The sequence below is a fragment of the Gadus macrocephalus genome, chromosome 4 (assembly GCF_031168955.1).
Source record: "Gadus macrocephalus chromosome 4, ASM3116895v1".
NCBI lineage: Eukaryota > Metazoa > Chordata > Actinopteri > Gadiformes > Gadidae > Gadus > Gadus macrocephalus.
This window is the reverse complement of record NC_082385.1, coordinates 11,376,484-11,398,184: the sequence shown is the minus strand read 5'-3', so window position 1 is coordinate 11,398,184 and position 21,701 is coordinate 11,376,484. Positions and strand designations below refer to the sequence as shown.

The following is a 21,701-nucleotide window of genomic DNA, read 5'->3' as shown; positions in this document are numbered from 1 at the left end:
ATAAAGTACAAAATGAACAGACAAAATATTATGGCAATACCAATTATATATATTTTTAGACAAATGCCAAGACTTAATATAATATTAAAAAGTTGTATTGAAAGGCTTACTCATTTGGGTACTGGTCACATTTGCCGAAAATTCTATATTTTTTAAATGGAATTCATTGTTTGACTATAGGAATTTATTTATTCAAAGATTCTGCAGTCTGGTCTCTTTCACATGAATAATACATTTAAACACATCTTTATATTTGGCGAGTGTATACAAAAGCAATCTTTAGAAAAATACAATTCTGTGTCGTCGTAGTAATAAAATCCTGGCTACGCCCCTGGGCGTGACGGTGCAACTGTGGGAGGCTCACCCACATAACGTCGGTTTATGGAAAGCCACTGACGTGCGGTGACCCCATAGAAAAAAAAGAGCAATAATTGATTTAATTCACTAGCAAAACCTGAAAAAAAAGCGTAGGCTACTCAACAATATGAACACATTTAGTATTTTCACATCATAAAATAAAGGCTCCTGATCGGGAAAACACGTGCTTTGACGCTGATGGATTGATGCAGGACATCATTAAAATGAAGTTTTCTCCCCATTGATCAATTGGATTTTAGGAGAGTCACATTGAATGAGCGGTGATTCAGGTCTGTGGTCTGGCTGGACAGGTGAGGGATCAGCCCCAGAATGAGGCGAGTCCTCCGGATCAACATCCGGTTGACCAGTCTGTTTCAGAGATATCCCCTGTTCGCGCGACTCTTCATTGCTGGCTTCAGTTTGCGAGTGCCATTTCGTCTCGGCTTCTTCCGTTGCCTTTTCTACCAAGCGTTCACCATCCGTTGTTTCGATAGGGGAGTCCGCTTGCGCGGCTTCTCCTCCCTGGGTAGCTTTTTTGGTGGGTGTCCGGAGACCCTTGACCGCCCTCATGATGTCCTGCTGGAGCCGCTGACCGGAGTCTACAGGCACACTCTGCTGCCATCTAGGGGCCTTCTCTGGCACCTGGTCGAAGCGTTTCACCCCTCCTTCCTTGTCCCTCTGCTCCACGTACATCTTTGCGGGGAAAGAGCACGGGTAGTACGCATTGATCCTCAATTTCCGCTTCAAGGTGACCGCGATGCACACGATGAGGAGCATAAGGAGGGCGACCGAGGCTCCAGCGACGATATAGATCAGGTTCCTGTGGAGGAATTTAACGACCTGATCCAGAGCGGTAGCCGCCCCATCCGTCAGGTCACCGGTGGGCGTAGTTTGGTAGTCGAGGAGCGTGCTGCTTCTGGTGGTCAGCTGTGTAGGACCCGGGGCCGAGGCGCCGGTCTCTTCTTCTGTGGCGCTCCCCTCCGCTAGGATCTGTAGAGGGAATGGTGAGGCCAAACTGCTGCCGGACCACAGCGCTAAAGACAGGCCGATCCCGTGTGGAGCCATCGGATGCATCATCAGGCTCTGTAAACAAGAAGGTGATAGCATCACTAAAGGCTTTACAGCGGGAATAACATTTAAAAAAAAAGTATACTGTATATAATGTAGAGCCCATTTAGCGGATAGTATTTTTCTGCATTTATTGACGACGAAGTTTACTATCACAGTGAATGCAACATTAATGGAGGCAACGTGTATCATATGCACGCGAAATTGGCATCTGGCGTATGTACTGCACGCATTTTGAAATTGTAAAAACGTGCGATCTGTACGCATATTGAGGAGACGTCATTTTAGGGCAGATTCCACATAAAATGGTGTCATATTTTTCTCGAACGAATTTAAGGCAACCCCCAACTATTCATGCTGCTTCTTGCAACTTCTAGATAAAGTAGGGGAAAAAAAATAATGATAGTCGACAGTTAACCTATAGGATCTTCAGCGATGCAACATCTGGTCATCAGAACCCCTCCCACCACTGTAGTCACCACAGCCCGGTCTGACTATAGACTTTGAACCCTCAGTCATCATCGGCCCTTTTGGACTCCATCTGTCTGCAAGCTGCTTCCTGAGGTGCAACTCAACACTCATCAGGCCGGCTGGACTGGACCAACTCATGCAAAGCATCCTGCGCCTACAAAAGTTCCCCATTCACACCGGGCCTTGCTGAACCCCTCCTCTACGCAGAGAAACCACACTCACACACACGCAGGCATTACAAAACAGAGATGAGCAGGTCTGCACCACAGTGAAGGTGCAGTGTAAAATAATTGAACACTGCACCACTTCCCCATGTAAAATAATTTAATCATTGTCCCACATTTATTTTGGTTATTGCAACATCAAATCATATTAGCGGGTTGTAAATGAATAAAGTAACGAAAATACAAGAAGAAAAAGTAAACATATAGAACTTCCCCACTTTTTTCTATATTCTTTGTCCTACGTTGCGGTCCACCAGTCATGTAAAACCATGGGATTAAGCCCGGAAGTCTCTCCTCCACCCTGGGGCCACATGCCTGAACCTTGCAGCCTCCGGACCCAGTCCCGCCACCCTAGAGTCTGACTCGCTTCTTAGCCATCCTCTGAGGTGCCATCAAGACCTCCAGCGCAGACCACCAACAAACACACACACTGGGCTTTGAACACATGAGCCAATACAATGGAGGGAAATAGACAAACTATAACACAGTTTAAAAAGTAAAGCGTACTCACCCACCAAAAGAGAGCCTGCTCCCTGCTACGGCGAAGAAGGAGTGGGTATAATGCAAAGCGTCTTTGAGAACCATTCACACACTCGCACACACAAAAGATGTCTGCCTGCTGCAGCAGTGGCGCACAGCTTCGGGTTTCACAGGGGAGTCTGCATCTGGATCCTGGAGGAGAAGCCGTCGATGAGTTACAGATCCCTCCTTCCCCCTCTGCTCGCAGGCCTCTCCTCCCCCCTCTGCTCGCAGGCCTCTCCTCCCCCCTCCCCCTGGCCGGCTGCCTTGTGGTTCTCAGGGAGTGGAGGGACTGGCTGAAGGCCGGTGGGCCGACAGATTGTTCCCGTTATGGAGGAGGTGAGAGTATGCTGTGTGTGTGGGGGGGGGGGGTTCTGCCCCTGCTGCCCCAGGCACTGAACTTTGGGAGGGCCAGAGAAAATAAATACAAGACAGAAGACTGAGCAAAAATGACAATGGGACTCTAGACATAGGAAATATATACGTGGTACTAATTCTTAAAATGTGACAGAATAGTTGCTGTGGATGAGATCACCCTCTAAATGAACAAATAGTTGTAATAGAAGTGCAATATGTTCCACCATCATTTTCCACTACATCATGGATGACTCAAATTATTGTGAGATTGCACAAATAGTCACAGACAATGTTCTAAAATGTATGAATGTAAATGGACTGCATTTATATAGCGCTTTTCTAACCAATGGCCATCCAAAGCGCTTTACAATATTGCCTCACATTCACCATTCACGCACACATTCACACACCGACGGCGGAGTCAACCATGCAAGGCGACAGCCAGCTCGTCGGGAGCAGTTAGGGTTAGGTGCCTTGCTCAAGGACACCTCGACACTCAGTTAGGAGCCGGGGATTGAACCAACAACCTTCAGGTTACCAGCCAACCCGCTCTACCTCCTAGACCCCCCTGCTCTGGTAATTCTCACAATAGGGGTTTGTTTTGGCTTCTGCGATAGAGACCGGCTCGTTTTTACATTTCCTCCTATATCTCTGGACTTGCGTATGACTTAGAACATACCTGCTTTTGAGAGGGAGAGACAGACAGGCACAAACACACACACACACACACACACACTGTCTGGCGGCTCATATTGGGGTTAAGCTATTAAGAGCTGCAGTATCGTTTTGAGCCACTGTAGTTCAGCTAATACAGGAAGGGGTTAATGTTGACTGTGTGGACATACCTCCGGTAATAGCCCAGAGACAGAATTGGCGAGGACACCAGTTGAAGACTCTTCTAAAAGCAACATGGAGGGTTTCCGTGGAGGCCCAGCCAGTTTGTGTGACCAATTTAGGGAAAAGAAAAAAACTACGGGTGTTTGTTTACACTAACTAACTGCAATATCCAAGCGTGTGTTTGGGAAGTCCATTAATCAAAGTTCAGTCAAACTTAATATGGTCATCCACCATCTGAGTTGTACTATTGATACTGTGTACACCATACTGTGTGCACCAGTGCACACAGTATGAAACAAATACAAGAAACAAATACAAAATACAATTTAGGATATATATAGATATATAGTGTATGTTTGACAGTCTGTGTAACTGACAATATTCACAACACAAGTTTTTTTGCAAGGCTGTAATATAAGCAGCATGCGTGGGTTTATTTCTACAAGAAAGGAAGTGCTGTTCAGTTTAGTTCGGGGTCAAAATGAATTCAGACATTGAGGAAGCCTGGCAGGATATTGAGCTCATAATTATGACCTCTACAGCTACAAATTGTTGCTCTTAGCAACTTGATTCAAAGGAAAGCAAACTTTGTGATACATGTCAAATTGACGTTGAACATGTATTGTATATAATAGAACAGAATATCTTATTAGACTCGATAAACTTAATACAATACAATACAGGATAATACACAAATGCACGGCATTGTCTAGTTAATGTTTTTGGTAAATAGAGCCTGAAGATGTCAATGCTGTGCATGGTTAGTTCCGTGCTTGTGGTTTCCCTGCCTCTTCCTCTACGGAGAACGCATGTGCAAGAACAATTAACCACAAAACATCAACTATGAAGCATGGGGCGTTCAGCAGTCATTAACACACTACTACTTTCACACTTCAACAGTCTGAAACGGAGATGGCTTATCTTAGGTTTGGTCTCACTAAAGGTAACAGTTGACATGATTCAGGAACAGTTGATACAAATAATAAGTACTTTTCAATGACAGCCATCCCTTACATTCAATAATTGTACCAATTATAAGAGTTTAAGAATGAAATGCCCTCCATCCAAGATCTTTCCTATGTATAAAGTATTGATTCTATGTCGAGAAAGATCACCCTCTGTCAGGTTTAAAAGGGGATGGAATGCAGTAAACATTAGAAAAATATCAATATAATGGGCGAGGGAGTCGATCCGTTGACCGTAGCACCCGCAGGACAAAACCTCAATCCGCCTCCCTAACCTAAACCATGCGGTCGCCTTCCGGCAGAAAGCTATTGAGAGTCAGGTTGTCTCCGCCGTCGTCGTCGCTGTCCTCCGGGCCGGTCAGCAGCGTTCGGCGGCCCTCCAGGTGTGCGCGGCGGCTGCCGGTGCCGTTGTGGCTGGTCATCATGGTGGAGAGGCACACCATCTCCGTCCCGCGCTGGCCGCCCAAGCTGTACTTCCGGGACGACAGCTTGGTGCAGAGCACCATTGTGCACACGAAGAAGACGGTCAGCACGGCGGCCAGCAGGCCGATGGCGACGAGGCACTGGCTGACCACGCCGCTCGGGCTGCTGGCGCACGTCGAGACCCCGGGCTGAGGGGGGGCCGTCCCGTTTGTTGAGGAGGGAGTAGGACAGGGTTGCCTGGTTACCGGCACTGAACTCGCCGTTCGCGTCGTGGTTGTGGTTCCGCCGGGGATGACGGACCGTGTGGCGTTTCTCCTCGTACCGTTGGTAGAGGAGGCCGGGGGAGTGGAGTGCTCTCCTGGTGGGACGCTTGCTCTGGTACCATTAGTAGGGGGTGTGACGGTGGCGATCGTACCGTTGGTAGGGGAAGACCCTGTGATTGGGCGTACTGCCGGTGTGGTAGCGGGTGTGACGGTTGGTCTCGTACCGTTGGCAGAGGAGGCCCCCGTGTTGGAGCGCTCTCCTGGTGCGGGGGTGTTTCTCGTAGCGTTGTTAGAGGAGGCCCCCGTGTGGGGGCGCTCTCCTGGTGCTGTAGGGGGCGGCGGGGTGAGGATGTCCTTTGATGAGGCAGGAAACAGGGTCTGGTTTGTCGAAGGAGGCACAGTGGAGTTGACGGTGGCGTGTAGCCCCTGCGGTTCAGCAGGAAGGGCTTCGGTATGACCCGATGGGGCAACGGAGGTGGAGAACGTCGGGTGGACGGTTGCTACGGCGGTCTCGTTCGCCCCTCCGTCTGTCGGAGAGGTTTGGTTGTCGGGGCTGCCGACGGCGTAGCGACACTCCACCGCGAGCAAGAGGAAGATGCTCCAAACCCCGAGCCGAAGCACGCAGATGTTGAACGACCCCATGGCTCAGTGAGAAGTCTGCTGAAGAACACAGCCACGAGCATCAGAAGTCAATATGTACACACTATACAAGTTCAGACCTGCACTGTTCTCATCCAATGCTTCAAATGTGCTGGCTGAGAATTGATTGAGACTTGATGTCACTTCTAGGAGCCGTATCATCGTATATTGAAAACGTATAATTTTCCTAAGCCCAGTGACTTTAGGTCGTAGGTATGTGTAAAAATGTCGCAATTAGAAGAGATTGTGACACAAGATTCAAAACCAAAGAAAGATACCTCTCGTTGGTACATTAGTTCCATAATGCATTTGCTGCATTGCAACATGCTCTGGCATGTTGCAATGCAGCAAATGTCAATCCAAAATGAAAAAGGGGAAACTAATTTGGACACTCATAAAACCCCTTGCTTGAATTATTTTTCTCTTTCATTTGGGAAAACCATGAAGTGAAACACTCACCATTATGAGGAAGGACCATGAGGCAGCTCGGCAACAGCAAACTGGTTTCAGATATCCAGAGACATCCTGTTTTTGGTGGCAGTTGATTGTAGAAATGCCTGGTATAGGAAATAGGAAGTGTTGAGTTAAGCAGTAATATGTGATGGGCAGTCAGAGAGCACTCACAAACACGCACCTAAAGTAGCCATTTGAAAAAGCGGGCTGATTAACTTAAACCAGCCAGAAAATAAACAAGACTAAAAGTCTGCTTTGTTTGCAGAAAAACATCATTGGACTAAATAAAACCACAACATAAGAGATACAGAAAACAATAATGCACACAACTCATAGCTACTCCCTTTGTCATAACCAGTTGATGAAAGAGGATTCAAATGTTCCTTACCTGAATCTGTGATAGTTAGCAGAGCACTGATGGCGTACACTGCCTAGAATAATCAAGCTTGTTCTCAAGAAGTCTGCTACTTGCGGTGTGAGCTGGGTGTGTGCTTTCCTATAGCGAGCAGGAAGCAGTCACCCACAGGTTTCAACGTACACGCGTGCAACGGTCAACATACAAGATGAAATACACAAGTGAAAACCCGGTGTCGTTGCACTTCCTGAATGCTTTTTGTGGTCTTGTATACTTGCCATGAAGAACAAGAGCAATTTCTTTTCCCCAGGTGTACAATCTTTATTGTGTGAACAGAATATTATCAGGGAGTCAGGGGATGAAACAAGAGCTGAGGGAGTGCTTCCTTCCCCAACACTGAAGAGGATTGACAAGAGGCTCCATCAACACGTACACATCAACATTTACACCAGAGAGAGGGAGAGTGATGCAGTGCTATAAGGCAGTCCCGCTCCCACCCCCCTCTCCCCTCCAATCCAAAACTCCAAAACCAAAAAAAAAAAAAATCCTACAAGAGCTAAATTGTTTCAGAAACACTTTATTTCGCAGGGACCACCTATTTAAAAACACAATCAAATGGGCATAAGGGGACATTTTAAAATCAATCGTCGTGTAAATGGTTCTGTGTTTGGAAAAGGGCAGGAATGTACAACGGGAGAAACAAAAATAAGTAAAAACAGTGCATTTAAACCACGTACAATTCAAATTTGGCAACGCAAAGAAAAACAAAAGTATGGTAATACTGATGTCTACATAATAATACATACTAGCACCAGAATGTTCTGTAACCGCACAAAAAAAAAAAATACACATACACAGAAAAACAGCAACTCTTCAAATGTGTTCATCCATAGTAAAAAGTGGACCTGAATCAAACAGTTTTATCTCCCGTGTTTGAGGACCAACGAGGGAGCGAGACGTGTCATGGGAAAGAAACGAAAGAAAAAACGATAGACGCCATCTTGGAATGAGAGCTTGGTCTGATCCCAGGGGAGGGGGAGGGAGGGGGAATGAAGCCCAATTGATTTCACCCTTTCGGCCCTGGCTCGGCCCACCTCGTCTCGTCTCCCTCCGACGCCCCGCGACCATGGCACGGCCCCAGGGGGAGGGGGGGGGCTGATCACATGGCCACCTTGGCGATCTGCTCCTCCAGCTTGGCGATGCGCCGGTCTTGCAGGATCACGCGGTCCCTGAGCGACTTGAACTCCCGCAGCACCTCCTCCAGCTTGTCCTCCCCCTTCTGCAACACGGGACACAGCAACGGGACAGAGGGGGAGTGTTACGGGATTATGGCTGCATGGGGGAATGCTGTCGTTCTTAAAAAAAAAAAAAATATTTTTTTTTTGGCATGAGAACTCCTGCCTAAAAGAAAGTTAGGAGCCGACATAAAGGTTTGAGAAAAAAAAAAAAGGTGCTTTAGATTCATGTGCAGCAGGTTGGTGTTGGTGTTTGGACCAGGAGCCTCAAACAAAGCTGTAATCTGATTGGACGCCCTTCGAAGACAGCCCGTCTTATGACCACGTTTCTGTGACCACACCCAGGTCCGCCTCAATAGGTTTGGCTTCAGCCCTGTATACAACCTCATCACAAAGAAAGAATGTATTTACACTTTGTTGGAATATAAATCGATTTTCCAAAAACACTTTTTTCATGAATGATTTGTTTCAGCCAAAATAGACTTTTTGTATTGTTTAAATGTTTGAATACCGCTTCATTCATGAAGCGGGATCCAGGGGTCTTCTGGGGAGCGGAAGGGTTTGGCGAAACCTTCAGCTCCCCGTTCTTCAGTGAGATCAGGATGGGGTTGCCGTTCTTCCCGCTTCAGCGGTAACGAATGATGACAGGTGGGGTTCACTTAAAGTATCAACTCTTTTACTATCTCGAAAAATTGCTTGTATTAACTGGGCAATAAAATTTAAAACACGCCTACTAGATCTGCCCTATAAAAGATGGGGATACAATACAGAAGAGAGTTGATTGTACAGTCGTGAATGTACCGAGGTGAAGTGTACTGGGGAGAATGAAGGAAGACCAAGAACACAAACGAAGAACAAAAAGGATCCAACTTGCCAGCGCCCTTTGGCAGAAGATGTATGTGTTGAAATAAATATACGTCTCCAAAGGACTCGGATTAAAGACATTTCTGGTTTCTCCGCTGCTTAACCACCCTTGCGTAAGTAGGCCTACCAAATTAAAAGAAATAAGAAATGGACCAATTTTTACCATAGGGATGAAGCTCAATACTGGATTGTGCACGAAATAGTAATACCATGAAGGAATCTTAGGGAGGTAAGGGCTCTTACCCCGACCCTTAGAGCAGAATGAAACCTAGAGAGGTTAGATGAGAGATCGGACAGAGCTCACCTGGGACTAGCCTCTTACTCTAAAGTTTGTTAACCAGTGACTGAAATCCATCGTAGGAAGGGACCAAGAGTTCTAGTCCCATCATAGAAAACCCTTGGATCAGACAACAGCCCAGACTCGTAGGAATACATGGGTACCGCTGAACGCTCATCATGAACTGACCATTGGAGCTCTAAGGATGCACGGTGACATCACGTCTTCGCCCTCATCAACTCTGTATGAACCAAAAATCCTCCATATGAATATACACTCACTATGGGGGTGGATTGTGGGGCCTGGGGTCCAGGGGTCTTCTGGGGAGCGGAAGGGTTTGGCGACACCTTCAGCTCCCGGTTCTTTGTGGCGACATAGCCGTTCTTCAGCGAGATCAGGATGGGGTTGCCGTTCTTCCCGGCCCACCACTCCTCCGCCTCCACGGCGGGGTCCGGGCCGGCCGTGTCCGGGTACAGGTCGTCCTGGAACAAGTCGGACTGGGGACCAAAGCCACACCAGCCAGAAGGGAACAGGCAGGATATCCCGTTATAGAAGAACCGAATAATCGTCAATTCAGTGCAGGATGTGAAAAGTATAAATAAATGACCGCTTTACCTTCCGGGGCACAGTCATGATGATGGGCTCACACTTCCTCTCATGCAATTTATAAAACCTGACGAGAGAGAAGTTTATTTTTTATTTTTTTTAGGAATATAAAAAAAGCTCCAAAATGCATCAGAAACAGATACAATGTTGCCAGCAATTCAATTCAAATATTCTCTTATAATGTAATTCATAAAACCTGAAGAGGTTTATTTATACATAAATAAATATAGCATCTCAGATTAATCAACAATCTGATGAAAATGGTTTTACAACGGCAAGACATGAACTGCACGACCAGATGAGCATGACTGCCCTCTGCTGGCAAGGCAAGCGCAATGTCACACCGAGCGTACCTAGCAATTTCACATTTGTTGACGTCGAGGCCTCTCTTGGGCATGTAGCCCATCCCCCGCTGAGGCTCCTTGGACGAGAAGGTGTTGAGGTAGTGCACGTACGGCGACTCGTCCGTGATCTCAAAGTACCGAATGCTGCTGTCCCCCTGGAGGAACGGGATTGGAAAACACAGAGCGAATTAATTAGATGCGTGCCATAGTTTGGAGGCTTTCATGCAAAGTTGATCACGATACCATGAGTGTATATAGTGTACTAAGCATGGATGGCCCCAGTGGGGATCGAACCCCTAACCCTGGCGTCGTGGATGCCTTGCTCAAGTGGAGTCAATTGGGACCATCAGAGAGTTGCACTACACAGTAAGAAATGTTTTATTTTGTTCATAGCTTTGCTCACCTTTCCGCACAAGTACACGATGTTGGTGTCAGGGTCGTAAAACGGCAGAAGAATGCCGTTGCTGGAGTCCATCTCCTGGACGTTTATGGGCTCGTCCATGTTATCCTGAGGACAGATGGTTTGGGAAAGGTGAATGTTAGGAATGCCATGATTCCGTTTGTACCATTTAGGAGACCCTTTCAGCCGGAAACAGTTCATGGTTATGAATGAGCAGAAAGGAGTGAGGCTGCTGGATCATTGAGTACAATTAAGACATCCGTGTTTAAATCTGCCGCCCATTTACACTTTTCAGGCCCCATTTTACTCTCCCACACAGATACTCAATCATGCACACACAAACAAATGCATTCTTTGAGAAGCAACCTACAGTTCTCCAGAGAGCCAGCTGGCGCTCGCTCATGCGGCTGAATCCAGTGGTGAAGATGCTGCCGTCTGCCAGGAAGATGGCTCTCATTGGTCGAGCTCCCTCGTGGGCCTTTTCCTTCTCCTGGAACCGATCGGTTGAACACGTCAGGGGTAGGACTGATTTAAGGGGAACTTATTTACTTTAGATATGTTTGCCAAACGAAAGGCCCAATAAGAGATCAGATTTAATAATAATTGTTCTTATTTGCAGCGATTAACAAAATATTCGATACACCTTAGATGACTATAAAACCAAAGTAATCTGCTAAAAATCATGAAATAAAACAGTGTCAGTGATAATAATTTCACCTCTACAATGATTCAGTTTGAAGTTGTTTTGTATGCGACTTAAGGGTAACCGCATACAAAACAGTGAAACAATGCCCCATTCCTAAATTAAGGCAGTTAAAAAAAAATTAATAAACTTACTATAGCTAAATCACAAAAACTAAAAATACTTTAACAACACTTAAAGCGCTGCCGGCAAGATCAGCTTTCAGTCAAAGTCCCTGTCGGCGTTCTCCAGACTCACCACGATGATCTTCCCCTTGCGCGGGTCGATGACGCGCACCGTCTTGTCCTTGCAGGCGGTGCAGATCAGGCTGCCGCTGCGGCTCCAGCAGGCGCTGAAGATCACGTCGGGGTGCATGTCGTCCAGACGCACCAGGGCCTCGCCCGTCCCCACGTTCCAGATCACCACCTGGTTGTCACAGCCTGGGGGGGGGGCGTGCTTTAGTTATTAGTAAGCCACTGGGGAAAGTTGACTTTAAAGTTAAAGGTACAGTATAGTGTGTGGCCTCTAATGGTGAGGGTGCAGAATGCAACCGACTGAATACATTGCAATAAACACTATTACTGTACCTACCCATACGAGCCCTGACTAGTTATGAGTATCTACAGACAAGGGAACATTTAACCAACAAAGAGAGACAAAACACCACGTTGTTTTTCAAGCACTTATCTTGGAACGGCACACTTTTTAGTGACTGTTGGAAACCACAAGAAACCATTTTGTTCAGTCAGGGGCCTTCAAGTGCTAGATGTGCTGGGGCTTGTGTTGCGTGTCATGACGTACCTGCGCTAAGGAGGACATTACGAGCCGTGGGGTGCCAGGTCACGATGCCCACCCTCTTGGAGTGGCCCTCCAGGACCACAGCCGGCTGTGACAGAGGTTCCTCCAGGCCATTCTCAGGTATCTGCCACACCTGGGGGACGGGGAGACGGTTACCATGATGACAATCCCAAAGACTTGCGTGACTAACTCAAACGTTGAGGAAAGAGGATGACTGGATAATGTATGGGGGAGGGGTATTTCCCAGGTAAAATAGTATTCAGCACAGTAGGGTAACTAGAGTAAATATAGGAGTTACTAAAGATAAAAAGGAACCCATTCCAGGAACTCCTTCCTTACCATGACCTTGCAGTCTTCAGAGCCGCTGGCGATGACCAGGTCGTTGTGAGGACACCAGTCGATGTCCAGCACGGGGCCCGTGTGACCGCACACGGTTGGGTAGGTCTTGTCTATGCGACCCGTCTGGAACACAGCACACAGGGCTTAGACTGAGACAGTCAAATAACAAATGGCGGACTTGGGATTCCTTCAAAGAGAGGAATTCAAATCACATCCTTTTTCTAGTAACATAATACATTCGTTTTTTTCGCCATTTAGGTTATTCGGTCCGGTTGTCATTAGATTGAACATTTATTTGTCTACAACAGACACTATACATTACAATGACACTATGGGTTGACAGAAAGGCCACACGACACCCCAGTTCTGAGTTAGGATCAATAAGTGAAATCAGAGGAGCCTCTGTCTAACAAGACCAATATAATCTCTCCTTCATTGATAATCAATGGAAATTCCCCACAATCAATTTTAGCAGAGATGCTGGCTGTGTCCGTGTCGGCTGACTTGGTGGGTATTGAATTCTAACACCAAGCAAACGTTCAGTCCAATGGACGACGCATAGCAGCAAAGGTTATGAAAAAAGGCAACCCCCCCATCCTTCACTACAATGGCTGACAATCTTTCACATTGCATTAGTATAGCCCCCCTGGTCTAAGGCAAGGTCTTCCTTCTGCCATGGGTATATCACATGGTTAGAGAGGGTAGCACCCTGTCACTTTGGCTTATGTGAATTACGTTGAAATGGCCTCTAGACACCGTAGAGATGAAGCCTTTATTCATCACAAGTCGTGCCGTCACCATTTCGATCATGACGCTCCAGCACCGCGACTTGGCCAACGTTATTTTACGCGACAGCCTTTTCTTCCGAAAGCTCACCTTCTGTAGCGGGAGCACCAGGAAGGCTCCGCCCCCGCTGGCATCGATGATGATGGCCACAAACTTGGGGTTGACGGCGCAGAAGGAGGAGTCCCACGTCACCCGGGAGACGCGGATGTCGTCGTAGATCTGGTCGTTCCGCACCGCCTGGCCGAACACATGCCGGAACTTGCTCTGTCGCACAACGCGCCTCAACATATCTGGAGGAGCAGAGGAGGGTGTTGTCCGTTAGGGAGCGTGGTCTCATGACCCGTTCTGCTTGGGGTCGTGTTTATCAGTTGCTGAGGAATGACATCATGAAAAGTGTCACGAGGAAGTGGAGTGAAAAAAGATGATCAAGTTATTTATAGTGGGGTCAATATTACATCAGCAATATGCTGACTTTACCGGACATCCCTCTTGGGTTTTTAAAGTCAGATTGGTAGAGTTTGATTACAGACCGTTTGATTTTTACAGTCGCTTGGTTGTTTTTAAAAAAAATAAATATGAGGAGTAATTTAGTAGCTGAGATTTTACTTATACATTAACCTTATAAAGTGCATGTTATCAATCAACCCATGGATGTTAGGGTATGGGTATAGATTAAGACCATTTAGCCAAGCTGGATGTTACATAAATAAACAGTTAAGGTCATTAACCATGCAATGTGAACCTTTTCCCCCTCTTTTTTAGGAGGCTATGAACATGCCGCTACGGGGCAGAACATCTGAGATTCAAGTCAGGCTGCACAACACAAGATCAGATTACGGGCCGACCGCATGAATCACAGACATGTGGAAAAATGTGCACAGCCTCAAAAAACGAAAAAAACAAAACCAAAAATTAGAGCTAATTCAACTCATGAATTGCTTTTCTTGCATAAGCCGATGATATGCTCCAAGAAGCAAAACGTCTGCCGAGTTTCACCTCTGGTTGTTGATATGTATATCCAAAGATGTACTTCTATTGACATTTGATGAGGAGGAGGGGGTGGAGGGGGTGACCTCATATCCTCACATGACAGAGAAGATGGCCGAACACAATGTTCTATGCAGCTTCCTACAGTAGAAGCTCTGCCTCTACAGCCAAAACACTAGGAAAAAAAAACACTCCTCCACTAGACCCTGTAGTCCTACCACACTGACCCACTTTCTCCCCCTCAACCCTCCCGACTGGTTTGCATTAGGCCTACCACCTGGTATTCAGAGTGAACCTCATACTGATGGCCAAAGTTAAATGGCCTTTTGATCCTTAATTGTGACACTTTCTTACTCTGCTCGGTATGAAGGAGTTTGTAGGGCACACATTGTTGTAAGTGGTTGACCAAAGTCTTCCCAAGCCGACTAGCCTTTGTTATTAATACAAGATGTCCCCATGCTATTAGCATATTGACTGTTTTCGCTCATGTTTTGGTGATTAAATGCAGCCCCTAATATCCCTTGCAGAACAGGATGCTGGAAACCATTGGGAGAATGGTCGTAGATAAACACTTGGTTTACCATATATCCACGACCATAATCCAGCAAATGTAATGCATTCTAGTCAATCAGATAAAGAAAGGTGGACACCATTCATATCTCCATTCCGCTGCATTGCTTTGCAGCGCCTAACAGGGAGAGTGGCAATGCAATGTGCAGTCGATTGTAACACAGATAAAGGAGAAAGCCGGGTCGCAACGGAGGGGTTACGTTTTCTAAAAACAAAAACTACACGTACGGCTACTGGATAATGCAATATTTTTAGAGAAGTTGCATTTGTAAATGTGCCAAAGTTAAACATGCATGCATTTCATAATAGGGATGGGGAGGCACGATTTTAAAAACGATGTGATGCCACGAGTTAGCAAAGCTATCGCATCGCTAGCCGTGGACCACCAGCAGCTGCGATCTATTATGACGCAAGGGTCGGTCTCTTCATCCATGGTTTCGGGACGACGTCCAGTGACAGTGGTGAAATGCTGCTGCCGCTGCGGGAATAGGTGCGAAATACTGAGTGCAAAAAAACACCATCGAGAGGTTTCTTACCTTCTAAATCTATGCACCGTTTTCTTAACGAACGAAACAATCAATCAGAACACATGAATATGTTTGTTAAGGCGCGCCCTTCTTCAGGATGTCTCCCTTGTTTGCCCCAAGACGTCCGAGCTGCTCCGTTTCTTTCCTTTCTCCCTGCAAATGTATGAACCGGAAGCTGCGGGTGAATCGGGTGATGATTCGTGGGGCCAATGATCTTAAAAAAGCATGCCTTTCACCGCTGAGTCGTTAGCAATCCTGGCCGATGCTCAACGTTATTCTACATCCAGTCCTATACGTTGCCGCCTGGGCTCAACACATGCGCAAACGAGACACCCCCCTATTGGCATTGGAAGGAAAGGATTGGATGAAAGACTCCTTTAGTGACTGATGTTGTCTGGTTGTAGTAAATGAAACACCGCGATTGGCTGTCCGGGCCCATTCTCTGCTTTAGAGTTTACACGTTTTCCCTGTAGATCCTCCATCTACATGCATACATATCAATATATGTATTCATATATATTACGTTTTATGACCATTTAGGGCTGTAGTAGGCTACGCAAATTAATATACAGTATATAAATAATAACAATATAACATAAACGAATAATATTACGAAACTATACCAGTCAGAATGACTGGTATAGTCATTCTGACTTTACCATTATCTAATAGAAATCCATTTGAATCTACTGCTAATTTAGACAATGGATTGTTGGAAGGGATCCAGCCATCTGTCCTCCATGAATTACAGACTCTGAAGCAACCCTGATGGGAAACATAAACAAGTCTACCGTGAAGTCTCTGCAAAACAATGAAATTCACTCACTTGTGAGGGATTGTAAGGGAACTAAGCTGTAAGGAATCACCTTCTACTCAAACCTGAGTAGCAATAGTTTCTTTCTCTGTTGGACATCAAGCTTCATAAGATGCCGCAAGCTTTTGTGCTGTTGTAGACGCTCATTAATTTTACAGGAGGCTGACTTGAATGTCTATCCATCATCAGTCATTTTCTGAACAATAATTGGTTACTGAATATTCATAATAATAAGTTAATTCACTGTGTGTGTGTGTGTGTGTGTGTGTGTGTGTGTGTGTGTGTGTGTGTGTGTGTGTGTGTGTGTGTGTGTGTGTGTGTGTGTGTGTGTGTGTGGGTGAGTGGGGTGGGTGGGTGTGTGCGGGTGTTTGTGTGTGCGGGTGTTTGTTTGAGTCAGTGAGTGAGAGAAAGAGAGAGAGAGAGAGAGGGATATGTAGAGAGGGAGATAGAGAGGGTGTTAATGAGAGAGTGGAAGTAGTGAGAGAGACAGAAGGAGGGTGGGATAGTGAGAGAGAGATAGGTAGGGAGAATGAGAGAGAGAGAGAGACAGAGTCAGAGAGAGCAGGAGAGCGAGAGAGAGGGCATGAGAGAGAATAATAAGTGTAAGATTGATATAGAGAGGGAGAGCGAGGGTGATTATGAGAGAGAGAGTGGAGGTAGTGAGAGAGAGGGACAGAAGGAGGATCGGATAGTGGGAGAGGATGATAATTAGAGAGAGAGAGGTAAGGAGAGGGAAAGTTAACCAAAGAGAGCATGTGAGGGGGAGAAGTAGTGAGAAGGTAGTGAAAAGGTAGTGAGAGAGAGGTAGGCAGAGAGAGAAAGAGAGAGAGGGCCTGAGAGAGAATAATAATATAAAAGATCAAGTCAGGCATTACCCTTCTTCTGTGGTGGGTTCACTTCGGACGGCCTCTCCACGGGTCTCTTGGGTTTCTTGGGCACATCGAAGGTGTCCTTCATCTGGGACACTTTGGTGCTCTGGCTGTGCTCCGCCACTGCCGGCGGAGGCCGCCCACCTCCGTCCGGCCTCGATCCGCCCGGTCTCCGGCGTCCTTGGTGAAGCTGGTTGGTCTCTTTGATGAGCTCCGCCACGGGCTTGTAGGAGCTCCCCTTGTCCTCGGGTTCCGCATCCACCCGTGGCGGCACGATGCCCTCAACGGTCCTGCGGCGGTCTCTGGACCTCTGGACCTGTGGGACGTAACGCCCAGGCTCAGGCTCCACGCCCCGTCTGCCCGAGACCACCGGCAGCCTCGATGGCGGTGCTTCTTCGTCCTCTGTAGGTTCAGGATGCGTCGGCGTCTCTGGGGGGGTGAGCGGCCTCCGGGGTGCCCTCCGTGCGGGACGAGGCGGAGGAGAAGGAGACCCATCGTCTCTTTGCCACCTGTCCTCTAACATCTCTTTTTGCAGCATGTCGATGTTCCTCAGCTCGCAGTCTGGGGACAGCTTCTCCATACGACTGCAGTAGTCGAAATTGATCATGTCTCTGAACTTATCGTTGATTTTCCGCAGCCTTTGGCGTCTTCCGGGTTCAGGGTGGCAGTCGGCGGACTGGCGTTGCGCGTCGGACGGCATGGTGTACGTGCCCATGTCGTCCCAAAACAAGGCCATATCCTGATTGGTCACCACGTCCCGCGGAGCCATGCCCGTGTTGAAATCCACCGTGTGCCTCCGCTTCACCTTCTCGTCCTTATCAAGTTGGCTCTTGCCTCTCCTCTTGACCTCGCTGGTGTTCAGCTGGGCCATGCGGAGCTTGATAAGGGAATTCTTAGGTTTCTTGGGAACGGGGGGAGGCGGGCCTTTCGCTCTGGCCTTCTCTCTTATCTCGTCTTGCGAGTCAAGTGAGGTGTCTGCATCCCCTGGTGTTATCACTAAACCGTTCTTATCAACGACTGTCGGACGCAGCTCGTGAACGGAAGGTGGCTCGGTCACCATTGCAGAGAATACAACAATGTGGCCCTCCTTCTTCAAGCTGGCTGTCTGTATCTGCTCAGTCCAGTTCCCATCACAGTGCTCTGGTAGTGGACATTCAGTGAGATGGCCTGGTTTGGATGAGGATGTAGGATGGCCTGATGCTTGTGATACAGAACAGCTGTTGCACTGAGCCAGAGGAGGGTGAGGGTCGGCTCTACATGGCCGAGGCTCATCGCTTACCTCCTGTTCTCTTTCCCTCCTGCACAAACTCATGCTCCCCTGAACGCCCTCTTTGGCTCTCTTCGAGACGGCATTCCCAAACGAGCTCCTCACGCACCGATTGCTTCCCTCGTGTTGTTGCTTGGTTCTACCGTACGACTGATGACTGTTGCCTCTTTTCTGCTGAGCTTCGCACAAAGAAACCTCCAAACTTTCCGAGTGGCCTTTAGACTTCTCTGGGGATGCGTGTCTAATTTCCCCATCCTGATCCGAGGAGTCAGTGCTTTTGAATTGAGCTATAGTGTTTTCCATATCGTTGGAACTCTGCCTGTGGGTTCTGGCCAACCCCCCTTGCATCTCTGAAGCTAGTCCCTGGTTGTGGATTGTTGGGCCCTGCTGTGTGCTGCATGGTGTATCTCCTCCACCACCATGTTTCTGAACATGGCCAGCTCTAGTATTATTGGCCCTCTCCGTCTGACACCCGATGCCCGTCTCTTCAGACGAATTTAGCTCCATTACGGACCGTGAGGTCAGGCATGTAACATTTTCCGCCATACAGTTGACCGCGGTCGAAATAGTGTCAGATCCCAGACTTTGACTTCCGTCCCCATCACCTGTTCTGTGTAGCGTGTTTCCGTTGGATTTTTCAGCCCATCTCTGGGAATGACCGGATTTTAATCCACCTGCTTGTGGAAGTCCATTCTCTTCCACTTTTGAAGGAGCAGACTCAATTTGTGAATCGGCTTGGTGACTCTCCGCTCCGCTGTCATCGCTACAATCACTCTCACATTTCCCATCAGATGTAAACCGAATATCATCCTTCTCCAAAACCACAAAGTCCTCCTCGTTAGCATGGTCAGTGGAAGCGCTTGGATCCTTCTTGTGCATCCTGCGGGTCAGACCCCTGGCTCCCATGGTGCCATGGTGGGTTTCCCCCTGCTCCTCCATTTCGATGCTGGTGGTCCCCGCTCTGGCAATAGCCAAATCTACAGTGGTCCGCGCTTTCCTTCCCGCAGTCCACCCCAAATGTTGCGCTGTATCCACTGGACGTAAAGCAGTGACGGTCCCCCGTGCTGCTGGTGACAAGGCAGGACCTTCTCTGACCCCACCCTCATGAACTCCTCTAGCTTTGAAAGAAAGGTTCTCCCCGTGAGCTGGAATAGATTTCATTGGCTCCCTGCTTTGGGGGTCTATTCTTGCAAGAGGGGCTATGAACTCGGCCTGCTCAATGGCTAGGTTACTGACACTGATCCCGCGAGTGTGGCCCGGAGACGCCCCATGACCGTTGTCGCCCTCTGCCTGACTTGCGGCCTCTTCTCCTCCTTCTTCCTCTGCGTGCAACGATGGTTCTGTTCCCCCCGACTGCTCCAGACTGTCTGAAACAGCCGCGGGCCGCCCCTCTCTCGCCAGCCCCTTGTCCAGTTTCTGCCCCATTGGGGGTGGTTGATGCGGCTGCTGCTACGTTCTCTGCTCACTGTTAGAAAAGGAGAAAGACAAGTGGAAGAATGAACATTAGTATTTTTCATGAAACGTTAACATGCGCAGTGGGATATCGAGAATGCTATGTTCTTTAAAATAAACCAAATTATCGACTTTACCTCAAAATAACATTAATTAAATAATATATTTTAATATTCTTTTTCAATATTTAAAGGTTAAATTGGTAAAACTCGTTTAATTTGTTCCTGTACAGGTCTCTCACTTTCCCTCTCCACACCATCCTCTTTATCTCTTCCAATTCTGGCCTGGTGGAATGTGGTGGCGGCTAAAATTAACGCTGGTCTGATGACCCACCCCCAGTGAGTCACACTGCCAAAACAGAACCACGACAAGTGGAAAATAATAGACCAATCCTCAGGTGCCACGGTCATACTTTATCCTGATTTCCATCCCCACAAATACCGCTAGACTAAACAACACCAAATAACGTGTCCTTTTAAGGGTGCAAAAGTGAATACGTTTCACAACTCGTATCTAAACTCATCCTGTAACATAATCAGAGCTAGTCTGGTCCAGGGCATCATGCAATCCCAATTACTGCTTTGAGGATCAGGGCGGTCCCTCCTGTTTCCCACTCTTTTAATTGGCTGAGTGCTTGTGATTGTTTTGTTTACTGGTGACTGAAGAAATACTGAATGCCTGGAATACTGAATCCGAGTCACAAGATAGGTTTCTTTTGGCCGGATTGTCCTCTGGTCTCAGACTTGTTGAGGGGATTCTCTTGCAACATGATTCATGGTTGACGAGTGATCATAGAGGAAAAAAGATTCCCAGGCTTAAGACTGGTATGGAGTAGATTAAACCCTAGGTACTAAATGTTCTAATGTTAGTTGTATTAAGCAACACAACCGCGTCTCCAAATAAACAGTCACCAGTTAGGTTGACTTCAGTGTACCACCGTTTGAGACAGACAGTGATCAGGAAGCAAGGGCTAAACATTCTTTGTGGATTACAAAGAATATTATAACAAGGATTATTCTAATTATGAGAATTTATCTTGTCTGTTTGGCTCTTTTTTGGTCCAGAAAATCAATAACAAAAAATCTTTGAAAAGCTGTACGATTGAATCGAAATGATCTTCTCTCCTCTGTCCAGTAAAACCCACATTCCATGTTGAGTGCCATTTTCTGAATGGAGACATCACTTTCTCTCAAAGTTAAGTTAAATCGTGTTTAAGATTTGAAGCAGGGTTTTACAGTCAGCAGGTCAGAAGGTCATATCTTAACCTACTTCTATTTTATTGATTCAGCTTTCTTTATTTCAATTGGACAGCCAGGGTCGTAAATGGTGAACACCCTCCGACTAAAAATAGATCAAGTGTTTGCATCTGGTATCTCGATGACATCATTACAGTATGCCACAAGCCATGCAGGCCGGACTCACGGCTCACCCTATCTAACGTTATTTTCGGATGGATCTCTTCATGCTCTTACAATGGGCACAGCTGTGCATTTGGGAGGCAATGGCATTTCTGATCATCTCTCTCTCTCTCTCTCTCTCTCTCTCTCTCTCTCTCTCTCTCTCTCTCTCTCTCTCTCTCTCTCTCTCTCTTTTAACCCTCCCCTCTACACTCCTTCAACCATCATGTGCACATTTATAGGAGACTTGTGACTTAGTGCATGAACTATTAGCCACGCCAAGGTTATCTTTCTTCAGAGGCTAAAAACAACAACGCCGCCACTTTGGAGGGGGACTTGTTAGGTCTGAGTACAGCTCACAGGCAAATGACAGAGGCTGAAGAGGAGATATGCAGATGCTGGGTTCAGCTGGGCATTAAAATTGTTGCACAAGATCGTGTGCCCTGAGATATCGATGCAAATCAGTGTGCCGGGAGGCAATTGAGTTTGAAAACATAAAATAAGAGTAAGAGTTGGACCATACTGCAACATATATTCCTAAAATCTAATATGTGAA

At 47.1% G+C, this 21,701-nt stretch overlaps 3 protein-coding genes across 6 annotated transcripts; all 3 read right to left on the bottom strand.

The window, feature by feature from the left end:
- Positions 1 to 166: 166 nt before the first annotated feature.
- On the bottom strand, positions 167 to 2,849 carry tmem119b (transmembrane protein 119b). Of its 2 annotated transcripts, none has more exons than XM_060050189.1 (2): positions 2,636 to 2,849; positions 167 to 1,440 (listed from the first exon to the last, which is right to left on the bottom strand). In XM_060050189.1, exon 2 carries the CDS (start codon positions 1,432 to 1,434, stop codon positions 577 to 579), a length of 858 nt encoding a protein of 285 aa, XP_059906172.1. In that variant the 5' UTR covers positions 1,435 to 1,440; positions 2,636 to 2,849; the 3' UTR covers positions 167 to 576. The 2 variants fall into 2 exon arrangements, with proteins under 2 accessions (XP_059906172.1, XP_059906171.1); XM_060050188.1 differs by having other exon boundaries at positions 2,632 to 2,848.
- Positions 2,850 to 4,133: 1,284 nt separating this feature from the next.
- On the bottom strand, positions 4,134 to 7,126 carry selplg (selectin P ligand). 2 transcript variants are annotated; one of them, XM_060050184.1, is made up of 3 exons: positions 6,965 to 7,126; positions 6,583 to 6,680; positions 4,134 to 6,144 (listed from the first exon to the last, which is right to left on the bottom strand). In XM_060050184.1, the coding sequence occupies exon 3, from the start codon at positions 6,124 to 6,126 to the stop codon at positions 5,074 to 5,076; it is 1,053 nt and encodes a 350-aa protein (XP_059906167.1). In that variant the 5' UTR covers positions 6,127 to 6,144; positions 6,583 to 6,680; positions 6,965 to 7,126; the 3' UTR covers positions 4,134 to 5,073. The 2 variants fall into 2 exon arrangements, with proteins under 2 accessions (XP_059906167.1, XP_059906168.1); XM_060050185.1 differs by having other exon boundaries at positions 4,134 to 6,141.
- A 101-nt stretch (positions 7,127 to 7,227) lies between these two features.
- On the bottom strand, positions 7,228 to 19,749 carry LOC132456031 (coronin-1C-A-like). Of its 2 annotated transcripts, none has more exons than XM_060050182.1 (11): positions 17,036 to 19,749; positions 13,353 to 13,552; positions 12,477 to 12,599; positions 12,141 to 12,270; positions 11,598 to 11,779; positions 11,028 to 11,147; positions 10,661 to 10,765; positions 10,267 to 10,412; positions 9,923 to 9,980; positions 9,589 to 9,804; positions 7,228 to 8,210 (listed from the first exon to the last, which is right to left on the bottom strand). In XM_060050182.1, the coding sequence occupies exons 1-11, from the start codon at positions 19,719 to 19,721 to the stop codon at positions 8,091 to 8,093; spliced, it is 4,086 nt and encodes a 1,361-aa protein (XP_059906165.1). In that variant the 5' UTR covers positions 19,722 to 19,749; the 3' UTR covers positions 7,228 to 8,090. The 2 variants fall into 2 exon arrangements, with proteins under 2 accessions (XP_059906165.1, XP_059906166.1); XM_060050183.1 differs by lacking the exon at positions 17,036 to 19,749 and adding an exon at positions 15,356 to 15,707.
- Between the last annotated feature and the right edge of the window lie 1,952 nt (positions 19,750 to 21,701).

Coding starts and splice junctions, on each gene's coding strand:
- tmem119b (XM_060050189.1), bottom strand. CDS start 1,434: ATGATGCATCCGATGGCTCCACACGGGATCGGCCTGTCTTTAGCGCTG.
- selplg (XM_060050184.1), bottom strand. CDS start 6,126: ATGGGGTCGTTCAACATCTGCGTGCTTCGGCTCGGGGTTTGGAGCATC.
- LOC132456031 (XM_060050182.1), bottom strand. CDS start 19,721: ATGGGGCAGAAACTGGACAAGGGGCTGGCGAGAGAGGGGCGGCCCGCG. Junction 11,780..12,140: donor TAATGTCCTCCTTAGCGCAG/GTACGTCATGAC, acceptor CCCCCCCCCCAG/GCTGTGACAACCAGGTGGTG. Junction 10,413..10,660: donor TCGTGTACTTGTGCGGAAAG/GTGAGCAAAGCT, acceptor CCGTTCCTCCAG/GGGGACAGCAGCATTCGGTA.